Source organism: Coregonus lavaretus (genome assembly GCF_964263955.1).
Source record: "Coregonus lavaretus genome assembly, contig: HAP1_SCAFFOLD_773, whole genome shotgun sequence".
Classification (NCBI taxonomy): domain Eukaryota; kingdom Metazoa; phylum Chordata; class Actinopteri; order Salmoniformes; family Salmonidae; genus Coregonus; species Coregonus lavaretus.
The window spans coordinates 139515-164412 of NW_028164837.1; the positions used below are offsets into that span (position 1 = coordinate 139515).

At 46.3% G+C, this 24898-nt stretch overlaps 2 protein-coding genes across 2 annotated transcripts; both read left to right on the top strand.

Annotated features, from left to right (window-relative positions):
- Nucleotides 1-350: 350 nt before the first annotated feature.
- Nucleotides 351-15100, top strand: LOC311115079 (serine/threonine-protein kinase B-raf-like; the record flags this gene model as incomplete). Its single annotated transcript, XM_084190288.1, has 11 exons — nt 351-359; nt 411-522; nt 694-712; nt 888-1047; nt 3312-3426; nt 8278-8414; nt 9086-9288; nt 9791-9967; nt 13803-13849; nt 14268-14386; nt 14939-15100. 11 exons carry the CDS (start codon nt 351-353, stop codon nt 15098-15100), a joined length of 1260 nt encoding a protein of 419 aa, XP_084046414.1.
- A 24-nt stretch (nt 15101-15124) lies between these two features.
- On the top strand, nt 15125-20245 carry LOC311115082 (serine/threonine-protein kinase B-raf-like). Its single transcript, XM_084190292.1, has 4 exons — nt 15125-15176; nt 15315-15449; nt 17661-17811; nt 18987-20245. The coding sequence occupies exons 1-4, from the start codon at nt 15132-15134 to the stop codon at nt 19007-19009; spliced, it is 354 nt and encodes a 117-aa protein (XP_084046418.1). The 5' UTR covers nt 15125-15131; the 3' UTR covers nt 19010-20245.
- The last annotated feature ends 4653 nt before the right edge of the window (nt 20246-24898 follow it).

The window sequence follows — 24898 nt, forward strand, 5'->3', positions numbered from 1 at the left end:
TGGGTGAGTTAAACCTAACCCTGACCTCTAATCCTAACCCATGTGACCGTGGCCTACCCTTCACTGCCCCCGTCCGACTCCACTGGGTGAGTTAACCCTAACCCTGACCTCTAATCCTAACCCATGTGACCGTGGCCTACCCTTCACTGCCCCCGTCCGACTCCACTGGGTGAGTCTCACACCTGAGAACTGTCTGACACCTGTCCTGATCCCATTCTCACCTCAGCACAGTTGAAGGAAAGGAGGTGAGGAAAGGAAGCCATTTAAGACTACTGAAGCACAGCCTTGATCATTTCATATCTCCTTGCTAGATTCAACGTAGACTGGACTCTCTGCTAATGCTGTGCCAAATGTCCCCAGTGAGATGGACCCACCCTGTCCTCCCCTCTTAACCTCTGTCTGACCTCCAGGTCCCTGTGCCACACCAGTGTGTCCCCGTCCAAGTCCATCCCCCAGAGTTTCAACCCCCATCCTCTCTGACCCCTGACCTCTCTCTGACCCCCAGGTCCCTGTGCCACACCAGTGTGTCCCCGTCCATCCCCCAGAGTTTCAACCCCCATCCTCTCTGACCCCTGACCTCTCTCTCTGACCCCCAGGTCCCTGTGCCACACCAATGTGTCCCCGTCCAAATCCATCCCCCAGAGTTTCAACCCCCATCCTCTCTGACCCCTGACCTCTCTCTCTGACCCCCAGGTCCCTGTGCCACACCAATGTGTCCCCGTCCAAATCCATCCCCCAGAGTTTCAACCCCCATCCTCTCTGACCCCTGACCTCTCTCTCTGACCCCCAGGTCCCTGTGCCACACCAGTGTGTCCCCGTCCAAATCCATCCCCCAGAGTTTCAACCCCCATCCTCTCTGACCCCTGACCTCTCTCTCTGACCCCCAGGTCCCTGTGCCATGCCAGTGTGTCCCCGTCCAAGTCCATCCCGATCCCCCAGAATTTCAGGCCCGGAGAAGAGGACCACAGGAACCAGTTTGGCCAGAGAGACCGCTCCTCCTCCGCTCCCAATGTCCATATCAACACCATCGAACCCGTCAACATAGACGTGAGTCCACCATCCCTTCTGTCTGGGTCTGATAGCTCAGACACTGCCCCCGCTGGAGACAAGTAGTACTGCTACTGTAGAATGTTTATGTGCCAGCGCTGGTAAAAGGCTTCTTGTGAATGGGGTGCTCATCCGGGTGCTTGGCTAAATACAACAGAACCGTATTAAGTCATACTTAAAAAGGGAACTGACAGCATTTTAGCAAAATTAAATCTAATTTGAAATCTGTTCATATACACCCCCAAATATGTATATACCAGGTAGTCCTCTTACATTTGGGAACTTTACAGTCCTATTGATCAAACAACCATGAAAAGGTAGCCACTCTCTCCCTCAGTTATGAACATCAACAACAAAAAGATTAACAACTAATGCTAGCCAGAGAAATATGAGCTAACATATAACGAAGGAACTTTAGACAAACCCTCTCTAACTTTTTCAGCTAGTGGGCCGTCAAAATTGCACTGATAAACGAAGGGGAATTGTAGCCTCCTCGCCCTTCCGCAGCTTGCCTGCCAATGCATGCTTGTCCCAACCTAGCACCCAAAGCTAACTGGCTAATGTTGTCTAGCTTGCTAACTAGCTACTTCCAGACACAAATGAGAGAACACCTTACTCTTGACCATTTTGACTCGCCCTAGCAGAGCTGGTTAGGCTGTTTACATGTTATCTAGAGCGTTTGTGACTAACTTACTTTTTTGCCTACGTTTACTGGCACGGTCATATTCAGCGGATGTTGCGCGGTCATAATTTCATCGGTTATTCTGCGCTCTGAATCTGCGAAAGCAAGAGATATGCTAACTGGATAGCAGTCGTTCAAGTTCTTGCTAGCTAACCAAATGACACCTGCATCTCTAGCTGTGTATAGCCACCGAAAAACGATGTGAGGGGAAAAAGTCAGTCACTCGCCCACTCCTCCAATGACATGACATCCTCCGAGCAGCTAGCTAGCTAACGTTAGGCTCCGTGTTTTTAGCTTGATACATAAATAGATACGCTAGCCTATTAGCCACGTTATGACTGACTTGTGATCATTGCCCTTGATAGTTTGATTGTATTGACAATCCCATCCTTAGTTACATTCGTCCGTTTTTGTCCAAAATATTGAGCCATTGAAACTGAAACAGTGCATTCCGAATGGTACCAGGCCAACTGTGATTTACAACTTGATAGCAATATTTATTGGACTACCAAGCAATGTATTGGTGAATTATATTAATCATGCATTGAACTGCATCCATCTATTCTGCCAACAATTCCTTAGTGTACGTCATGAAACGTTGAGTTAAATAGAACCTATTTTTTAAAAACGTCTTATAAAGTTGGTTTTGTAGCATAAACTGGGAATTTGATATTTTTGACTGACATTATGATTGTCTGTTTCATATCTGCCAAGTAGTTAAAACGCTGTCAGTTCCACTTGAAGTGTTATATCAAGATGTAACACAATCTGTAGTGTTGGTCGAGAATCTTCACAGTATTGTGATTCCCTCTTTTATTTCCTCCTTCCTTCCTTCCTTCCTTCCTTCCTTCCTTCCTTCCTTCCTTCCTTCCTTCCTTCCTTCCTTCCTTTCTCTCTTTCTTTCTTCCAGGACTTGATTCGAGACCAAGGTTTACAGAGGTCAGAAGGAGGTAAGGAAACTGATCATCATCATCATCATCAGGACTGTCATTCAATCAACAAGTCTTCCTCCCACCCTGCGTCTGCGTTCTCTTGTGTCTTACGAAGCCCTAGAAGCTCATTTTGTCCTGTCTGACTTCAATTTCTACACGATGCATATTCAGAATATTTGTCCTTAGACTGTAAAACAATGGCTCTGTCTCTTTTTAAGGAGACTTCCCCTTTAAGAGAGCCGTCTACCCTTTATTTCCCCTGACGTTCTCTGATTCCACTGCCCATCCCATGCTCCCTCTGGAAGAGTGTACACTACTTACTATGGGCCAGTCTCAAATGGTAAACTATTCCGTATCTAGTGCACTACTTTTGGCCAGTGATAATGTGTGTGTGGGGAAAAAAAAACTCCTTAACTTTCTACTGGTCCTTCGAGACAGATTTTGTACACTATTCCCCCTCATTTGCGCTCATTGGGGCTGTGGCCAAAAGTAGTGTGCGACACAGCATCTGGGCGGCCATATTGGATCGGGCCTACAGTAGGTACCGTAGAGAAGTGGGGTCAGGTGGGTCCAGTAAGCCTGTCTTCAGGGCCAGTGATCCTGCTGTGTGTCTCTCTCCCCCCCCCCCCCCTGCAGCCCCCCCCCTGCAGACTCACCCACCCGCCCGCTGCTTGAGGAAGCACCGAACACGGACCTCAAGCCCCCTCCTATACTCCTACCCCAATGACATAGTCTTTGATTTTGAGTCCGAGCCTGTGTTCCGAGGTAGCTAGGCCTCTGTGTGGTGTGTGTATTGTGTGTGTATTGTGTGTGTGTGTGTGTATTGTGTGTATTGTGTGTATTGTGTGTGTATTGTGTGTGTATTGTGTGTGTATTGTGTGTGTGTATTGTGTGTATTGTGTGTGTGTATGGTGTGTATTGTGTGTGTGTATTGTGTGGTGTGTATTGTGTGTGTGTGTATTGTGTGTCCTCACCTGCCACCTGTGTTTTGGCCTCCACTGTCTGTCTGTCTGTTTGTCTGTCTGTCTGTCTGTCTGTCTGTCTGTCTGTGTTTCACTCTTTCCTTACGTTTTCTCTCACTATCATGATCCCTCACACTGCCACTACCGCCCCCCCCACCCCCCCCCCCCCCCACCTCTGCTTCCAAAAACTCTCATATGGGAGGTGGTTATACTTGTGTGCCTCAGGGCCTGCATCCACAAAGCGTCTCAGAGTAGGAGTGGCGATCTAGGATCTGTCCATATATTCTCATTCATTATGATCTAAAAGGGAGAACTGATCCTAGATCTGAGAGACCCTGATCAGGGACTAGTGAAGTGCACTATAGATGTATAGAACATTTTCTAAATGTCCTCAGAACAGACTTACCAAGAACAGGGTGATTTATGAGCTGCAGTTGATAGTGTAATGTATTAACTACCCGGCTGCAGTTGATAGTGTAATGTATTAACTACCCGGCTGCGGGTTGATAGTGTAATGTATTAACTACCCGGCTGCAGTTGATAGTGTAATGTATTAACTACCCGGCTGCAGTTGATAGTGTAATGTATTAACTACCCGGCTGCAGTTGATAGTGTAATGTATTAACTACCCGGCTGCAGTTGATAGTGTAATGTATTAACTACCCGGCTGCAGTTGATAGTGTAATGTATTAACTACCCGGCTGCGGGTTGATAGTGTAATGTATTAACTACCCGGCTGCAGTTGATAGTGTAATGTATTAACTACCCGGCTGCAGTTGATAGTGTAATGTATTAACTACCCGGCTGCGGGTTGATAGTGTAATGTATTAACTACCCGGCTGCAGTTGATAGTGTAATGTATTAACTACCCGGCTGCAGTTGATAGTGTAATGTATTAACTACCCGGCTGCAGTTGATAGTGTAATGTATTAACTACCCGGCTGCAGTTGATAGTGTAATGTATTAACTACCCGGCTGCGGGTTGATAGTGTAATGTATTAACTACCCGGCTGCAGTTGATAGTGTAACGTATTAACTACCCGGCTGCAGTTGATAATGTAATGTATTAACTACCCGGCTGCAGTTGATAGTGTAATGTATTAACTACCCGGCTGCAGTTGATAGTGTAATGTATTAACTACCCGGCTGCAGTTGATAGTGTAACGTATTAACTACCCGGCTGCAGTTGATAGTGTAATGTATTAACTACCCGGCTGCAGTTGATAGTGTAATGTATTAACTGCCCGGCTGCAATTGATAGTGTAATGTATTTAACTACCCGGCTGCGGTTGATAGTGTAATGTATTTAACTACCCGGCTGCAGTTGATAGTGTAATGTATTAACTACCCGGCTGCGGTTGATAGTGTAATGTATTTAACTACCCGGCTGCGGTTGATAGTGTAATGTATTTAACTACCCGGCTGCGGTTGATAGTGTAATGTATTTAACTACCTGCAGTTGATAGTGTAACGTATTTAACTACCCGGCTGCGGTTGATAGTGTAATGTATTTAACTACCCGGCTGCAGTTGATAGTGTAATGTATTTAACTACCCGGCTGCAGTTGATAGTGTAATGTATTAAACTACCCGGCTGCAGTTGATAGTGTAATGTATTTAACTACCCGGCTGCGGTTGATAGTGTAATGTATTAACTACCCGGCTGCAGTTGATAGTGTAATGTATTTAACTACCCGGCTGCGGTTGATAGTGTAATGTATTTAACTACCCGGCTGCAGTTGATAGTGTAATGTATTAACTGCCCGGCTGCAGTTGACAGTGTAATGTATTAACTACCCGGCTGCAGTTGATAGTGTAATGTATTAACTACCCGGCTGCAGTTGATAGTGTAATGTATTAACTACCCGGCTGCGGTTGATAGTGTAATGTATTTAACTACCCGGCTGCAGTTGATAGTGTAATGTATTTAACTACCTTCCAGTAGGTTTTTGTCTTTTTTAATTCAATATTGGAAGCCACATTGAGATGTATTGGTTATAAAGTAGAGGATGAGGTTAAAGTACTACATTACCCAGAGTTCTCTACTGCACCAGCCCCCCCCCCCCCCCCCCCCCTTCACACACCGCTGACACTGATGGTTTCTCGGAACTGATGGCTTCTACGGTTGTGGCTGGATGGACAATTAACGTAGCAGGTTAGGAGAATTAGGTTAAGGGTTAGGAAAAGGGTTAGGCTTAGGTAAAATGTAGAAGCCATCAGTTCTAAGAAACCATCAGTGTCACCACACCTCCACCTCCAATCACCACCAGGACGCAACACCTCACAGGCTTCCCTCAACCCTCCTGTTCTCTGAAACCCAGTCTATGGCCCAATCCCAAATAGACCCCAGGACCCTATGCCAAGGGTCCCCAATTACATTCAGCCGTGGGACGATTTTTCCTTGAGCTGATGGTAAGGGGGCGCCGGAACATGGTTATAAATCATTTGTACACTGCAAATTGACCGCAAGAATCCCAAACAGATATAATATTTGAGAAAAACTGAATAATTTCAAACCTTGATTACATTGGGATATACGATCACATATCCCTCTATATTTATGCATTGGAATACTTGGGACAGATTTCCGAAATTAAATCACGTTGAGCTCATTTTCTGGTGATTTTAGTCTTTTGTCCAAGAATGAAAATTATAGATAAAAATAATACAAAATATTTTTGCTCTGAACATTTTGGGGCCAAATAAAATCACTGCGGGCCGCTTATAGGGGAACCCTGCCCTGTGATTGACCCCTAGACCCTACGCCCTATGATTGACCCCTAGACCCTACGCCCTGTGATTGACCCCTAGACCCTATGATTGACCCCTAGACCCTACGCCCTATGATTGACCCCTAGACCCTACGCCCTATGATTGACCCCTAGACCCTACGCCCTATGATTGACCCCTACGCCCTATGATTGACCCCTAGACCCTGTGATTGACCCCTAGACCCTGTGATTGACCCCTAGACCCTGTGATTGACCCCTAGACCCTACGCCCTGTGATTGACCCCTAGACCCTACGCCCTATGATTGACCCCTAGACCCTACGCCCTATGATTGACCCCTAGACCCTACGCCCTATGATTGACCCCTAGACCCTATACCCTATGATTGACCCCTAGACCCTACGCCCTGTGACCCCTAGACCCTAGACCCTGTGATTGACCCCTAGACCCTACGCCCTATGATTGACCCCTAGACCCTACGCCCTATGATTGACCCCTAGACCATACGCCCTGTGATTGACCCCTAGACCCTACGCCCTATGATTGACCCCTAGACCCTACGCCCTGTGACCCCTAGACCCTAGACCCTGTGATTGACCCCTAGACCATACGCCCTGTGATTGACCCCTAGACCCTACGCCCTATGATTGACCCCTAGACCCTACGCCCTATGATTGACCCCTAGACCCTACGCCCTATGATTGACCCCTAGACCCTACGCCCTATGATTGACCCCTAGACCCTACGCCCTGTGATTGACCCCTAGACCCTACGCCCTGTGATTGACCCCTAGACCCTACGCCCTATGATTGACCCCTAGACCCTACGCCCTGTGATTGACCCCTAGACCCTACGCCCTATGATTGACCCCTAGACCCTACGCCCTGTGATTGACCCCTAGACCCTATGATTGACCCCTAGACCCTACGCCCTGTGATTGACCCCTAGACCCTAGACCCTGTGATTGACCCCTAGACCCTACGCCCTATGATTGACCCCTAGACCCTACGCCCTGTGATTGACCCCTAGACCCTACGCCCTATGATTGACCCCTAGACCCTATGCCCTATGATTGACCCCTAGACCCTACGCCCTATGATTGACCCCTAGACCCTACGCCCTATGATTGACCCTACGCCCTATGATTGACCCCTAGACCCTACGCCCTATGATTGACCCCTAGACCCTACGCCCTATGATTGACCCCTAGACCCTACGCCCTATGATTGACCCCTAGACCCTACGCCCTGTGATTGACCCCTAGACCCTACGCCCTGTGATTGACCCCTAGACCCTATGATTGACCCCTAGACCCTACGCCCTATGATTGACCCCTAGACCCTACGCCCTATGATTGACCCCTAGACCCTATGATTGACCCCTAGACCCTACGCCCTATGATTGACCCCTAGACCCTACGCCCTATGATTGACCCCTAGACCCTATGATTGACCCCTAGACCCTATACCCTATGATTGACCCCTACGCCCTATGATTGACCCCATGCACTTGTGGAGATCTGATATATTTTTGACAGGTGGAAGCAATATGGTAATAGTTCCAGCCTGTCCTCTGATTGGCTAGGTGGAAGTTTCACTATTTTGTTTTAGATCCATCAAATAATCTCATGGGGTCTAGGGGTCGATCCCAGGGCATAGGGTCTAGGGGTCAATTTGGGATTGGGTTTATCCCTTCTCTCTTTCACTCAAACCCTGGCGGCCTCTTCCTCCTCTTCCTCTTCCTCATCCTCTTCATCCTCTTCTTCCTCCTCTTCCTCTTCTTCCTCTTCTTCCTCTTCCTCCTCTTCCTCCGCTTCCTCCTGCCTTCTGTTTGTCCTCTGTTTCTTCTCATCCTCATCTTTCTTTTTTTTTTTTTTTTTCCTCCCCCCCCTCTAACCCCCTCCCTCCCCCTCCTCCTCCAATAGGGTCGACCGCAGGGCTGTCGGCCACGCCCCCGGCCTCGCTGCCTGGCTCACTGACTAATGTGAAGGCTCCTCAGAAGTCTCCGTGTCCACAGAGAGAGAGGAAGTCCTCGTCCTCGTCTGACGACCGCAATAAGATGGTGAGACATGTTAGATATCTCTGTTACAAACACCTTCTTAGAGCTGACTGGTTTATAAGTAAGCAATAAGATGGTGAGACATGTTAGATATCTCTGTTACAAACACCTTCTTAGAGCTGACTGGTTTATAAGTAAGCAATAAGATGGTGAGACATGTTAGATATCTCTGTTACAAACACCTTCTTAGAGCTGAGTTGTCTATCACAAAGCAGGATCAATAAGTTTACAATAAGATGGAGATGCCAAACAATGACTATAGGAGTTGGCGAGACGGCTAGAAATAACCAGGTATTTACTTGGAAAAAGACACAGGAGTTGGCGAGACGGCTAGAAATAACCAGGTATTTACTTGGAAAAAGACACAGGAGTTGGCGAGACGGCTAGAAATAACCAGGTATTTACATGGAAAAAGACACAGGAGTTGGCAAGACAGCTAGAAGTGACCAGGTATTTACTTGGAAAAAGACACAGGAGTTGGCGAGACGGCTAGAAATAAGCAGGTATTTACTTGGAAAAAGAGCTAGTAAAACACTAGCACAATAGTGTGGTGAAATGCACAGAGCCTTCACCGTGCGCTGCCACTTTAAGACTGCACCGGCTCTGTTGTTGTAGAGCAGGAAGTAGAGTCATCTTCCGTGTGTGTGTGTGTGTGTGTCCCCCCCCACCTGTAGAAAACCCTGGGCAGACGGGACTCTAGCGATGACTGGGAGATCCCAGAAGGTCAGATCACCCTGGGTCAGAGGATAGGATCTGGATCCTTTGGGACCGTCTTCAAGGGCAAGTGGCACGGTGACGTTGCGGTGAAGATGTTGAACGTTACAGCTCCCAACCCACAGCAACTACAGGCCTTTAAGAACGAAGTGGGAGTCCTCCGGTAAGACACATTAACGGTTAAGTCGTGTATGGAAAAGCTTGGCATATACACAGGACCACTAGTTGTAGGATAACTCAGTTTTTACTGCTGACATTTAGGTAATAAACTGCTGCCTTCCAGGTCTTATGTGTGTTGGGAAATATAACCAACAAGTATAGTGTAAACATGGCTTCTGTTCTGTCGTGAAATAGCATGGCTTCTGTTCTGTCATGAAATAACATGGCTTCTGTTCTGTCGTGAAATAGCATGGCTTCTGTTCTGTCGTGAAATAGCATGGCTTCTGTTCTGTCGTGAAATAGCATGGCTTCTGTTCTGTCGTGAAATAGCATGGCTTCTGTTCTGTCGTGAAATAGCATGGCTTCTGTTCTGTCGTGAAATAGCATGGCTTCTGTTCTGTCGTGAAATAGCATGGCTTCTGTTCTGTCATGAAATAACATGCTGGGTGAACAGACGAAAGCTCCATTCTCAGTGCTGTTGATTTCCTCCTCTGCTCCCTTAACAGGAAGACGCGTCACGTCAACATCCTGCTGTTCATGGGCTACACCACCAAGCCTCAGCTAGCCATCGTGACCCAGTGGTGTGAAGGCTCCTCCCTCTACCACCACCTACACATCATAGAGACCAAGTTTGAGATGATCAAACTGATAGACATCGCCCGGCAGACCGCACAGGGCATGGAGTGAGTCCATCTACAACGACACTGGATTGCGGCGTCCCAAATGGCACCCTATAGTCCCAAACATAGGGCTTTAGGTTGGGACATCTGGGACACAGACACTGGCTCACACGCTCGTCCACTACCACATGATTCCTCACACGCTCGTCCACTACCACATGATTCCTCACACGCTCGTCCACTACCACATGATTCCTCACACGCTCGTCCACTACCACATGATTCCTCACACGCTCGTCCACTACCACATGATTCTCCTACTCGCCTCCTTTCTATTGTCTGTCTTAATAAGGTGTTGATGTGCTCAGCCTCTGGCCAACACTACACAGCAGATAGAGCTGCATTTTAAATGAGTCAGCCTCTGGCCAACACTACACAGCAGATAGAGCTGCATTTTAAATGAGCCAACCTCTGGCCAACACTACACAGCAGATAGAGCTGCATTTTAAATGAGCCAACCTCTGGCCAACACTACACAGCAGATAGAGCTGCATTTTAAATGAGCCAGCCTCTGGCCAACACTACACAGCAGATAGAGCTGCATTTTAAATGAGCCAGCCTCTGGCCAACACTACACAGCAGATAGAGCTGCATTTTAAATGAGTCAGCCTCTGGCCAACACTACACAGCAGATAGAGCTGCATTTTAAATGAGTCAGCCTCTGGCCAACACTACACAGCAGATAGAGCTGCATTTTAAATGAGTCAGCCTCTGGCCAACACTACACAGCAGATAGAGCTGCATTTTAAATGAGCCAACCTCTGGCCAACACTACACAGCAGATAGAGCTGCATTTTAAATGAGCCAACCTCTGGCCAACACTACACAGCAGATAGAGCTGCATTTTAAATGAGCCAACCTCTGGCCAACACTACACAGCAGATAGAGCTGCATTTTAAATGAGCCAACCTCTGGCCAACACTACACAGCAGATAGAGCTGCATTTTAAATGAGCCAACCTCTGGCCAACACTACACAGCAGATAGAGCTGCATTTTAAATGAGCCAACCTCTGGCCAACACTACACAGCAGATAGAGCTGCATTTTAAATGAGCCAACCTCTGGCCAACACTACACAGCAGATAGAGCTGCATTTTAAATGAGCCAACCTCTGGCCAACACTACACAGCAGATAGAGCTGCATTTTAAATGAGTCCGCCTCTGAACTACTGTAGGTGCCTGCAGAACTCTGCTACAGTGGAGGTTAGGAGAGTCTTAACGTGGACAGACTGCTAACAGTGGAGGTTAGGAGAGTCTTAACATGGACAGACTGGTAACAGTAGAGGTTAGGAGAGTCTTAACATGGACAGACTGCTAACAGTAGAGGTTAGGAGAGTCTTAACATGGACAGACTGCTAACAGTGGAGGTTAGGAGAGTCTTAACATGGACAGACTGGTAACAGTGGAGGTTAGGAGAGTCTTAACATGGACAGACTGGTTCAGTGGAGGTTAGGAGAGTCTTAACATGGACAGACTGGTAACAGTGGAGGTTAGGAGAGTCTTAACATGGACAGACTGCTACAGTGGAGGTTAGGAGAGTCTTAACATGGACAGACTGCTAACAGTGGAGGTTAGGAGAGTATTAACGTGGACAGACTGGTAACAGTGGAGGTTAGGAGAGTCTTAACATGGACAGACTGCTACAGTGGAGGTTAGGAGAGTCTTAACATGGACAGACTGCTACAGTGGAGGTTAGGAGAGTCTTAACGTGGACAGACTGGTAACAGTGGAGGTTAGGAGAGTCTTAACGTGGACAGACTGGTAACAGTGGAGGTTAGGAGAGTCTTAACATGGACAGACTGCTACAGTGGAGGTTAGGAGAGTCTTAACGTGGACAGACCGCTACAGTGGAGGTTAGGAGAGTCTTAACATGGACAGACTGGTAACAGTGGAGGTTAGGAGAGTCTTAACATGGACAGACTGGTAACAGTGGAGGTTAGGAGAGTCTTAACATGGACAGACTGGTAACAGTGGAGGTTAGGAGAGTCTTAACATGGACAGACTGGTAACAGTGGAGGTTAGGAGAGTCTTAACATGGACAGACTGGTAACAGTGGAGGTTAGGAGAGTCTTAACATGGACGGACTGGTAACAGTGGAGGTTAGGAGAGTCTTAACATGGACAGACTGGTAACAGTGGAGGTTAGGAGAGTCTTAACATGGACAGACTGGTAACAGTGGAGGTTAGGAGAGTCTTAACATGGACAGACTGCTACAGTGGAGGTTAGGAGAGTCTTAACATGGACAGACTGGTAACAGTGGAGGTTAGGAGAGTCTTAACATGGACGGACTGGTAACAGTGGAGGTTAGGAGAGTCTTAACATGGACAGACTGGTAACAGTGGAGGTTAGGAGAGTCTTAACGTGGACAGACTGGTAACAGTGGAGGTTAGGAGAGTCTTAACGTGGACAGACTGGTAACAGTGGAGGTTAGGAGAGTCTTAACATGGACAGACTGGTAACAGTGGAGGTTAGGAGAGTCTTAACATGGACAGACTGGTTCAGTGGAGGTTAGGAGAGTCTTAACGTGGACAGACTGGTAACAGTGGAGGTTAGGAGAGTCTTAACATGGACAGACTGGTAACAGTGGAGGTTAGGAGAGTCTTAACGTGGACAGACTGGTAACAGTGGAGGTTAGGAGAGTCTTAACATGGACAGACTGGTAACAGTGGAGGTTAGGAGAGTCTTAACATGGACAGACTGCTACAGTGGAGGTTAGGAGAGTCTTAACGTGGACAGACTGCTACAGTGGAGGTTAGGAGAGTCTTAACATGGACAGACTGGTAACAGTGGAGGTTAGGAGAGTCTTAACGTGGACAGACTGGTAACAGTGGAGGTTAGGAGAGTCTTAACATGGACAGACTGGTAACAGTGGAGGTTAGGAGAGTCTTAACGTGGACAGACTGGTTCAGTGGAGGTTCGGAGAGTCTTAACATGGACAGACTGGTAACAGTGGAGGTTAGGAGAGTCTTAACGTGGACAGACTGGTAACAGTAGAGGTTAGGAGAGTCTTAACGTGGACAGACTGGTAACAGTGGAGGTTAGGAGAGTCTTAACGTGGACAGACTGGTAACAGTGGAGGTTAGGAGAGTCTTAACGTGGACAGACTGGTAACAGTAGAGGTTAGGAGAGTCTTAACCTGGACAGACTGGTAACAGTAGAGGTTAGGAGAGTCTTAACGTGGACAGACTGGTAACAGTGGAGGTTAGGAGAGTCTTAACATGGACGGACTGGTAACAGTGGAGGTTAGGAGAGTCTTAACATGGACAGACTGGTTCAGTGGAGGTTCGGAGAGTCTTAACATGGACAGACTGGTAACAGTGGAGGTTAGGAGAGTCTTAACGTGGACAGACTGCTAACAGTGGAGGTTAGGAGAGTCTTAACATGGACAGACTGGTTCAGTGGAGGTTAGGAGAGTCTTAACGTGGACAGACTGGTTCAGTGGAGGTTAGGAGAGTCTTAACATGGACAGACTGGTAACAGTGGAGGTTAGGAGAGTCTTAACATGGACAGACTGGTAACAGTAGAGGTTAGGAGAGTCTTAACATGGACAGACTGGTTCAGTGGAGGTTAGGAGAGTCTTAACATGGACAGACTGGTAACAGTGGAGGTTAGGAGAGTCTTAACATGGACAGACTGGTAACAGTAGAGGTTAGGAGAGTCTTAACATGGACAGACTGGTAACAGTAGAGGTTAGGAGAGTCTTAACATGGACAGACTGGTAACAGTGGAGGTTAGGAGAGTCTTAACCAGTGGAGGTTAGGAGAGTGTAATTATGTCTATTGTACCCAGTGTTATTGATTACTAACTAACCTGGGATTGTTGTGGTTTTCTTCCATAGTTACCTGCACGCCAAATCCATCATCCATAGAGACCTGAAGAGCAACAGTATCCTCTCTGACCTCTGACCTTTCACCTGTTCCAACAAGCCTTTCACAGTCCGGCTGACCTTTTTTGACCCCTTTTATAAAGGCGAAGTGGTCATAATCACCTCTCTCTGCTGTGTCACCTAAACGAATGCCATCGATGGGAAATAGTATTGTGTTCAGATCTGTTTTTACATTTGAGTCATTTAGCAGGACACTGTTATCCAGAGCAACTTCCAGTACGTTTCTCTTCAGGGATCTAGGTAGGACAAAGACTAGACAAGTGGAAGAAAAGGCGACGGTGGTAGTTGTTGTTGATGAGTTGGCATGTAGCAGGTACCTCCATGGTTCCCTGTTTTTTTAAAGCTCTTCAGTCTTACAGGGTGTCTCCCAAACAGAGCTTCCTTTTGCGTTCTTTTCCTTAACCCCTCCCCTCCCAGACATCTTCCTGCACGAGGACCTGACCGTGAAGATCGGAGACTTCGGCCTGGCCACTGTGAAGTCACGCTGGAGCGGCTCCCACCAGTTCGAACAGCTCTCTGGCTCCATCCTGTGGATGGTGAGTGACACTGCAGGGAGAAAGAGGAGAACCTGAAAATAGAGGAAAACGTCAAGCGGGAGAGAATTCAATCTACGTTATTCTTCATTATTAGAGCTGATCTGAAAGGATCAGATATGAGTTGTTTTTAGGAACACAGTCAATAAATGCGTCGGTCTAATGTGACATGAGCTCGCCTCGGACACAATTAGTCACCCTCTTCTGGCCTCCATCTACAAACTCATTGGAGGAGAGGGTCTGAAGGGCGGGACCTCAGATCTTGTCCTCCAATGCGGTTTGAGAGGGAGGTGTGAAGATGGAAAGACTGAAGGACAATAGTTTTGAGACCCAGTGTGCAGGGTTGGTTTGGGGACAATTCCATTTACATTCCAGTCAATTCTGAAAGTAAAACCAAATTCCAATTCCAAAAATGTTCCTCATTTTGAAAAGCATTGAAGAGAATTGGAACGTCGGTGTACTTCCTGAATTGACTGGAATTGAGCCCCAACCCTGCCAGTGTGGCTTGTATATCTGGTCGTCTGTGTGACTCTGCTGCCCCCTGTCTGCCTGTAGGCCCCAGAAGTGATCCGCTTGCAGGATAAGAACCCATACAGCTTCCAGTCTGACGTTTACGCCTTCGGGATAGTTCTCTATGAGCTGATGTCCGGGGCTCTGCCCTACTCCAACATCAATAACAGAGATCAGGTAGATATCAATACTGTTATATACATCTAGAATATACATTTATAATGTTCTCTATGAGCTGATGTCCGGGGCTCTGCCCTACTCCAACATCAATAACAGAGATCAGGTAGATATCAATACTGTTATATACGTCTAGAATATACATTTATAATGTTCTCTATGAGCTGATGTCCTGAGCAAGGTGTTCTATACCTGTCTCCTACCCATAACCTCTGACCTCTAACCCTCCACCTCTCTCCTGTAGATAATCTTCATGGTGGGTCGGGGCTACCTGTCTCCTGACCTCAGTAAGGTGCGCTCCAACTGTCCTAAAGCCATGAGGAGGCTGATGGCTGACTGTATGAAGAAGAAGAGGGAGGAACGACCCCTATTCCCTCAGGTAACTATAGAAACAACCCCTATTCCCTCAGGTAACTATAGAAACGACCCCTATTCTCTCAGGTAACTATAGAAACGACCCCTATTCTCTCAGGTAACTATAGAAACAACCCCTATTCCCTCAGGTAACTATAGAAACGACCCCTATTCTCTCAGGTAACTATAGAAACGACCCCTATTCCCTCAGGTAACTATAGAAACAACCCCTATTCCCTCAGGTAACTATAGAAACAACCCCTATTCCCTCAGGTAACTACAGAAACAACCCCTATTCCCTCAGGTAACTATAGAAACAACCCCTATTCCCTCAGGTAACTATAGAAACAACCCCTATTCTCTCAGGTAACTATAGAAACAACCCCTATTCCCTCAGGTAACTATAGAAACAACCCCTATTCCCTCAGGTAACTATAGAAACGACCCCTATTCCCTCAGGTAACTATAGAAACAACCCCTATTCCCTCAGGTAACTATAGAAACGACCCCTATTCCCTCAGGTAACTATAGAAACGACCCCTATTCCCTCAGGTAACTATAGAAACGACCCCTATTCTCTCAGGTAACTATAGAAACGACCCCTATTCCCTCAGGTAACTATAGAAACAACCCCTATTCCCTCAGGTAACTATAGAAACAACCCCTATTCCCTCAGGTAACTATAGAAACAACCCCTATTCCCTCAGGTAACTATAGAAACAACCCCTATTCCCTCAGGTAACTATAGAAACAACCCCTATTCTCTCAGATAACTATAGAAACGACCCCTATTCCCTCAGGTAACTATAGAAACAACCCCTATTCCCTCAGGTAACTATAGAAACGACCCCTATTCCCTCAGGTAACTATACAAACAACCCCTATTCTCTCAGGTAACTATAGAAACGACCCCTATTCCCTCAGGTAACTATAGAAACGACCCCTATTCCCTCAGGTAACTATAGAAACGACCCCTATTCTCTCAGGTAACTATAGAAACAGCCCCTATTCCCTCAGGTAACTATAGAAACAGCCCCTATTCCCTCAGGTAACTATAGAAACAACCCCTATTCTCTCAGGTAACTATAGAAGCAACCCCTATTCCCTCAGGTATCTATAGAAACGACCCCTATTCCCTCAGGTAACTATATAGACCACTTCACTATAAATGCCAGGGGCTGAGCTGAATGTTTTAAAATGACCAAGATATCCACCTCACTAGAAGGATCTTCCTGCTGATGTGGTTAAGGCTGGTAGCCAGTGTAGGGACTGAGCCATTCCTGCTGATGTGGTTAAGGCTGGTAGCCAGTGTAGGGACTGAGCCATTCCTGCTGATGTGGTTAAGGCTGGTAGCCAGTGTAGGGACCGAGCCATTCCTGCTGATGTGGTTAAGGCTGGTAGCCAGTGTAGGGACTGAGCCATTCCTGCTGATGTGGTTAAGGCTGGTAGCCAGTGTAGGGACTGAGCCGTTCCTGCTGATGTGGTTAAGGCTGGTAGCCAGTGTAGGGACTGAGCCATTCCTGCTGATGTGGTTAAGGCTGGTAGCCAGTGTAGGGACCGAGCCATTCCTGCTGATGTGGTTAAGGCTGGTAGCCAGTGTAGGGACCGAGCCGTTCCTGCTGATGTGGTTAAGGCTGGTAGCCAGTGTAGGGACTGAGCCGTTCCTGCTGATGTGGTTAAGGCTGGTAGCCAGTGTAGGGACTGAGCCATTCCTGCTGATGTGGTTAAGGCTGGTAGCCAGTGTAGGGACCGAGCCATTCCTGCTGATGTGGTTAAGGCTGGTAGCCAGTGTAGGGACCGAGCCATTCCTGCTGATGTGGTTAAGGCTGGTAGCCAGTGTAGGGACCGAGCCATTCCTGCTGATGTGGTTAAGGCTGGTAGCCAGTGTAGGGACCGAGCCATTCCTGCTGATGTGGTTAAGGCTGGTAGCCAGCGTAGGGACCGAGCCTTTGAGTTGTTTTACTTGTATGGATGAATGATAATGTGTTAGTTCCACCACTAGGTGGCCTCAGAGCATTAGAAATAAAAGCACACTAACATCTCACTGTGTTAAAAGCTGCTGTAAAGCCCAGCTGAGGTTCTGCTGGTAGCCTGAAGCTAAGATTCTCTGACTTACTTGTCCCTATTTGAGACGAGTGATTCAAGATAGGTGATTGGCTAGTGGTGACCTATAAACCTCCTGTGTTTCTCCTGATTTGTTGGTGGTGACCTTTAACCTCTGACCTCCTCTTGTCAGATCCTGGCGTCCATTGAGCTGCTGGCGCGTTCTTTACCCAAGATCCACCGCTCCGCTTCGGAACCCTCACTGAACCGAGCCGGGTTCCAGACGGAGGACTTCAGCCTGTACGCCTGTGCATCCCCCAAAACCCCGATACAGGGGGGATACGGTGAGGGGCTACACACACACACACACACACACACACACACACACACACACTGGGGGTCCCTGCCATTTGAAATATGCTCACATAACTATTGGCCTTTTAAAAGAATAGATAGGATTGTAACACAGATGCAATAAATAAGGATCATTTAGCACATCAGAAGAGAAATGTACTGCTGTCGCTCCTCTCCCTTCCAAACTGATCATCTCTCTCCTCTCCCTTCCAAACTGATCATCTCTCTCCTCTCCCTTCCAAACTGATCATCTCTCTCCTCTCCCTTTCAAACTGATCATCTCTCTCCTCTCCCTTCCAAACTGATCATCTCTCTCCTCTCCCTTCCAAACTGATCATCTCCCTCCTCTCCCTTCCAAACTGATCATCTCTCTCCTCTCCCTTCCAAACTGATCATCTCTCTCCTCTCCCTTCCAAACTGATCATCTCTCTCCTCTCCCTTCCAAACTGATCATCTCCCTCCTCTCCCTTCCAAACTGATCATCTCCCTCCTCTCCCTTCCAAACTGATCATCTCTCTCCCTTCCAAACTGATCATCTCCCTCCTCTCCCTTCCAAACTGATCATCTCCCTCCTCTCCCTTCCAAACTGATCATCTCTCTCCTCTCCCTTCCAAACTGATCATCTCTCTCCTCTCCCTTCCAAACTGATCATCTCCCTCCTCTCCCTTCCAAACTGATCATCTCCCTCCTCTCCCTTCCAAACTGATCATCTCCCTCCTCTCCCTTCCAAACTGATCATCTCCCTCCTCTCCCTTCCAAACTGATCATCTCCCTCCTCTTCATTCCAAACTGATCATCTCCCTCCTCTCCCTTCCAAACTGATCATCTCTCTCCTCTCCCTTCCAAACTGATCATCTCTCTCCTCTCCCTTCCAAACTGATCATCTCTCTCCTCTCCCTTCCAAACTGATCATCTCCCTCCTCTTCATTCCAAACTGATCATCTCTCTCCTCTCCCTTCCAAACTGATCATCTCCCTCCTCTTCATTCCAAACTGATCATCTCCCTCCTCTCCCTTCCAAACTGATCATCTCTCTCCTCTCCCTTCCAAACTGATCATCTCCCTCCCCTCCCTTCCAAACTGATCATCTCCCTCCTCTTCATTCCAAACTGATCATCTCCCTCCTCTTCATTCCAAACTGATCATCTCCCTCCTCTTCATTCCAGGGGAGTTTTCAGCATTTAAATAAGACGCTGATCCAGATTCCACCAGTCAGCCAGTCCATCCCTCGTCACTCTTCAACCAGTCTTGTGTTCCTGCGGTGGATTACTTCATCCATTAACCAAAAAACAAACATACTAGTCTCAAAGAACGTCAGTTTTCTTCTTTCAACACCTGAAGACAGACGGACAGACAGACAGACGGCCTCTTCCTCTCTCCGCCCCACGCCGCGGGAGTTCTAAAGATTATATCATCTCCGCTGGGGAATCACCACATCGAAAAACTCAACTACAAAATCTGTTTTTAAACAGGAAAACTTGAATAACACATAACAGGATAAACAAATGAAGAAATACTAAAGAAATCTAAACCAAACCAGAGGAAGAAGGGAATACTGCAAAAGGAGAGAACAGCACGTCTTGAAGGACTGGTGGAGAGATGGAGGACGAGGAGGACAACGGTTGAGAACACAAGGACAGGATGGGGGTTAGGGGTCAAGAGAGGTCAGGGTTCAGAGGTCGATGGTTTGGGCAGCACACGCCTCGTCCACGCCCCTTCCCTGACGAAGGGGGCGGAGCTACAGGCACAGGAAACCACACTTTGACCAATGGCAACAAGTAGCAGCCTCCCTCTCTCTGGCTGCTCATTGGTTGCCTGAGATGAAGGGGCCAGGTCTAAGCCAATCCCTGATAAGCTGGAGGTCATGGGATGGAGTCGACCCTGTGGGAAGATGACTTGAAAGATTAATTTATTTTAAAAAATTTCCCAGTTTGTTTTTGGATTTTAAGGATATGGGAGTGAACGCTGTTGTTCTGAGCTCTTTTTTTTATTTATTATATTTTTTGACGAGATCGTTGATGTTTTTACAATCACGACAAAGCATTCCTACTTGGTGATAGGCCACACATGAATACATTCGACTCAAGCTTCACTGAAAGGACAGAAATTCTGAGAAGATACCCTCAGCTCTCTCAGATCTGTCCATTTGGAGTGAAGGATGCTTTTCCACATTTCGCCAGACTCCTGGATCTTGCCTTGTCATTTGCCTCTGCAAAACTCCATGTTAACCCCTGTTTGGATCATTGATAGCCTACAGTGGCTTGCGAAAGTATTCAACCCCCCTTGACATTTTTCCTATTTTGTTGCCTTACAACTTGGAATTAAAATTGATTTTTGGGGGGTTTGTATAATTTGATTTACACAACATGCCTACCACTTTGAAGATGCAAAATATTTTTGATTGTGAAACAAACAAGAAATAAGACAAAAAAAAAAACTTGAGCGTGCATAACTATTCACCCCCCAAAGTCAATACTTTGTAGAGCCAGAATTTGCAGCAATTATAGCTGCAAGTCTCTTGGGGTATGTCTCTATAAGCTTGGCACATCTAGCCACTGGGATTTTTGCCCATTCTTCAAGGCAAAACTGCTCCAGTTCCTGGTTGGTTGGGTTCCGCTGGTGTACAGCAATCTTTAAGTCATACCACAGATTTTCAATAGGATTGAGGTCTGGCCTTTGACTAGGCCATTCCAAGACATTTAAATGTTTCCCCTTAAACCACAACGTGTTGCTTTAGCAGTATACTTAGGGTCATTGTCCTGCTGGAAGGTGAACCTCCTTCCCTGTCTCAAATCTCTGGAAGACTGAAACGGGTTTCCCTCAAGAATTTCCCTGTATTTAGCGCCATCCATCATTCCTTCAATTCTGACCAGTTTCCCAATCCCTGCCGATGAAAAACATCCCCACAGCATGATGCTGCCACCACCATGCTTCACTGTGGGGATGGTGTTCTCGGGGTGATGAGAGGTGTTGGGTTTGCGCCAGACATAGCGTTTTCCTTGATGGCCAAAAAGCTCAATTTTAGTCTCATCTGACCAGAGTACCTTCTTCCATATGTTTGGGGAGTCTACCACATGCCTTTTGGTGAACACCAAACGTGTTTGCTTATTTTTTTTCTTTAAGCAATGGCTTTTTTCTGGCCACTCTTCCGTAAAGCCCAGCTCTGTGGAGTGTACGGCTTAAAGTGGTCCTATGGACAGATACTCCAATATCTGCTGTGGAGCTTTGCAGCTCCTTCAGGGTTATCTTTGGTCTCTTTGTTGCCTCTCTGATTAATGCCCTCCTTGCCTGGTCCGTGAGTTTTGGTGGGCAGCCCTCTCTTGGCAGGTTTGTTGTGGTGCCATATTCTTTCCATTTTTTATATTGGATTTAATGGTGCTCCGTGGGATGTTCAAAGTTTCTGATATTTTTTTATAACCCAACCCTGATCTGTACTTCTCCACAACTTTGTCGCTGACCTGTTTGGAGAGCTCCTTGGTCTTCATGGTGCCGCTTGCTTGGTGGTGCCCCTTGCTTAGCGGTGTTGCAGACTCTGGGGCCTTTCAGAACAGGTGTATATATACTGAGATCATGTGACAGATCATGTGACACTTAGATTTCACACAAGTGGACTTTATTTAACTAATTATGTGACTTCTGAAGGTAATTTGTTTCACCAGATCTTATTCAGGGGCTTCATAGCAAAGGGGGTGAATACATATGCACGCACCACTTTTCCATGATTTATTTTTTAGAATTTCTTTCAACAAGTTCTTTTTTTTTCATTTTACTTCACCAATTTGGACTATCCAATTAAATGACAGGTTGTAATGCAACAAAATAGGAAAAACGGCAAGGGGGAGGAATACTTTTGCAAGGCACTGTATGTGGAGTTGCCAAAAGAAAGCTAACATCCGGTTTTCAGGGATACAGTATGTTCAACTTAACTTCCGTTTCCCCTGAAAAAACAGAAGTGGGAACTCCGCTCCGGCGTCTTTCCACGCCTGCTACGTTAGGATCATGGATAACCGTTTAAATCAGCTGAGGACTGTTGTTGGAAGGGGGTAGCACATTTTTGTTTTTATGAACAGGTTTGTTAGAAAGAAACTGTGAATCTGAGATGGCTGCCAGTGCCTCTTTTTTAGACTGGTGTTTTGACTTGATGTTTGAAAAAAAAAAGCCTGATCACAATCATCTGTTACGGAGTCTACAGGGGGGTGTGGAAGGAGGAGGAGAGTCTCTCCGACAGACATCCACACGTTTCACCGTTATTTTTGGAAGGGGAGCTTTTCTAGTGCGTTTTGTACAAGGAAGGATGAAGCTACAAGAAGACCGTACAATGCCACTCCCTCTAGCTGAAGGTCCTGGCCAGAGTAGAGTCTAAAGGGAGGATGTTCAGGGCTGCGTCCCAATATTCCCGGTCAAAAGTACATGGGGGGGAAATAGGGTGCCATTTTTTTTAGTCTATATGTTGGATAGCAGCTGCTATAGTCTGTGGTTTACATTGCATTGTGCTGTTAAGAGTCTGTCTGCTCTCCTTCTGAGACGCTGCTTCTCTCAGCTTGGCTACCTTCACCGAACACTATCCAGTCAAAACCCCCCACATCTCTGATTCGGTTGGTGATAACTATCTGGTCAGTGCATGTGATAGTCTCATTGGTAGGTTTTCTCTTCTTGTCGTGGACTTTGATATTGCACTCCGCTATTATCACAGATAGAGGGAGAAGAAGCTCAACTCACCTGTTGCACCTGTGAACAAGATGGCTGCCGTCACCTACCTTTTGAAAGACTAGTGTGTGATTTTATTAGATGTAATTTTTTTTTTTGGGGGGGGGGGGGGGGGGGGGGTAGGGTAAAGTTGCCCCTGGACGGTGATATTGGGTCACTTTTGCATTTCCCTCACCATTGGTTAAGGTTATGATTTAGATCTGTACCTAGGGGACGCTTCTCTCTCTCTCTGATAACGCCTGTCCTTTCTATAATCATGCAGCTGGATTTGTCAATCCAGTGTGTGGAGGGTCGGAGGAGCTGTTTGACTTACCTTTTTGTTAATGTTGTTTGCCTTTTTTTATTTTGTTGACAGGCAGGCCTGCAAATATTGACTAATTTGTGAATTACATTTGATTAATTGTCTTTTATTGAGCGTTGGGAGAGCGTAGTTAAATTTTTTTTAAAGCCATCTGTCTTGTTTTTACTGCTTGTGTCTTTTTGTCTCACTTTTGTGGGCGATGGATCGAAGAAGCAAATAAATCATGTCACAACATGAATTTTGAGTTGACGACGTAACACCCCAAACTCAATTTCCAAATGCATCGTGTTACATCTGTAGGGAGACGGTTTATTAAATCAACCGTTTATGTTCTGCTGGGAAAGCCAAAGGGTGTGTTAGACAGCCCGCGTCCCCAAACGGTTCCCTAGTCCCTTTGTTATGGTGCTCTGGTCTAAAGTAGTGTGCCATTAAAAGCAATAGGGTTCTATTTGGGACGCGGCCATGGCCGTCACGTGAAGAATTAAAGACTTGAGAGAAATGGCCTCTACGAACCTCTGAGCGGATATGGCTGGTTTCTCAGCTAATAGAAGAACTTTCAATGGAGAATCTCCCATTTTACATTTTAGTAGTTCAGGACTGTGCTTCAACTGTGTCCGGGAAACTGGCCCATAGATTAGGCCCAGGAGAGCAAATATAATACTAGAGATTGATGCCAGAATGTAGATTTGCTGCCATGAGATGTATAGTGTAATGTATTTTTTCTGAGCGACAGATGTAAATGTGTTTTAAATGGTCATGGTTTCCTTTCTACGGGGCCATTCTCTTCAGTTCACTGTTACACAACCCAAGATATGACCCCTGAGGAACTAACAGCAGAAAAGGATTCACTGTTACACAACCCAAGATATGACCCCTGAGGAACTAACAGCAGAAAATAGTTGTTAAGTGCTCTATTTATTTTAGATTGACAGCATCCTAAATTGCACCCTATCCCCCATTATAGTGCCCTCCTTTGACCAGTGCCCATAGGGGCACTATAATGGGGGATAGGGTGCCATTTGGGAGGCATGCAGCCATGTTCTTTTGTTTTCTATGATATATGCTGTTGCAGCAAAAGGTGGATGTCTTCGGTCCATCAAAGCTATGGGACTCTGCTGACAACCTCTCTTATCTTCCCATATTTGTGTTGCCTGTAATGGTTTACTTCAATTAGTATTACTTTACTGTAACACCTATCCTTTTCGCTGTTCCTTTTATTTTCTGTAACCCCCCCCCGCTGCTCCCCATCTGTCCTTGCCTGCACCTTAAACCTACGTATTCCACAAACCACGTCCGACTGAAGACCTTCATCCTTCTGGGAGACGATTGTTGTCACCTGTAAATAGCTGTATAAAGGAGACACTGGCCGTTTTGACAGGAGGCATGGCGACTCAACGTGGAATGAGATATATATATAAAATGTTTAAAATGAAGAAAATAAAGGACTGAAAAGACATTTTGATAGAAGACGTTCTGAGAAAATGTGCTGTGTAAAAAAAAAAAAAAAAAAAAATATTTAAGAACTGTATTATATAAAAAGATGAAAGAGCTTAATGTATTTGTTGTGAATATGAGAAATGGATATATTAAAGTGCATGAAAACGGTTATTTGTGTGTGTGTGATCCTTAGTGAGAATGTGATGGCTATTCAGTCATCATTTCGCATCATTCTCAAAAGGGAGGGGGGGGGATCTACTAAGCTAACATGGAGTTGTTTTAAGACACAGCCCCATGCAACCAAAAAAAAACATATCTCTATTTTAAACTGACGGATTTTGATGGGGATTTACTTCAAATCAAATCCAATTTTATTTGTCACATGTGCCGAATACAACAGGTGTTAACCAACATTGCAGTTTTAAGAAAATAGAGTTAAGAAAATATTTACTAAATATACTAAAGTAAAATAAGTAACACAATCAAATAATAATGAGGCTATATACAGGGGGTACCGGTACCAAGTCAATGTGCAGGGGTACAGGTTAGTTGAGGTAATTTGTACATGTAGGTAGGGGTAAAGTGACTATGCATAGATATTAAACAGAGAGTGGCAGGCGCTCCGGTTCCGCT

Bases quoted from the DNA above. Each gene is read 5' to 3' on its own strand.
- LOC311115082 (XM_084190292.1), top strand. From the start codon at position 15,132: ATGTCCGGGGCTCTGCCCTACTCCAACATCAATAACAGAGATCAG. The intron at 15,177-15,314 runs GTAGATATCAAT...TCTCTCCTGTAG, and splicing joins ACATCAATAACAGAGATCAG to ATAATCTTCATGGTGGGTCG. The intron at 15,450-17,660 runs GTAACTATAGAA...TCCTCTTGTCAG, and splicing joins AACGACCCCTATTCCCTCAG to ATCCTGGCGTCCATTGAGCT.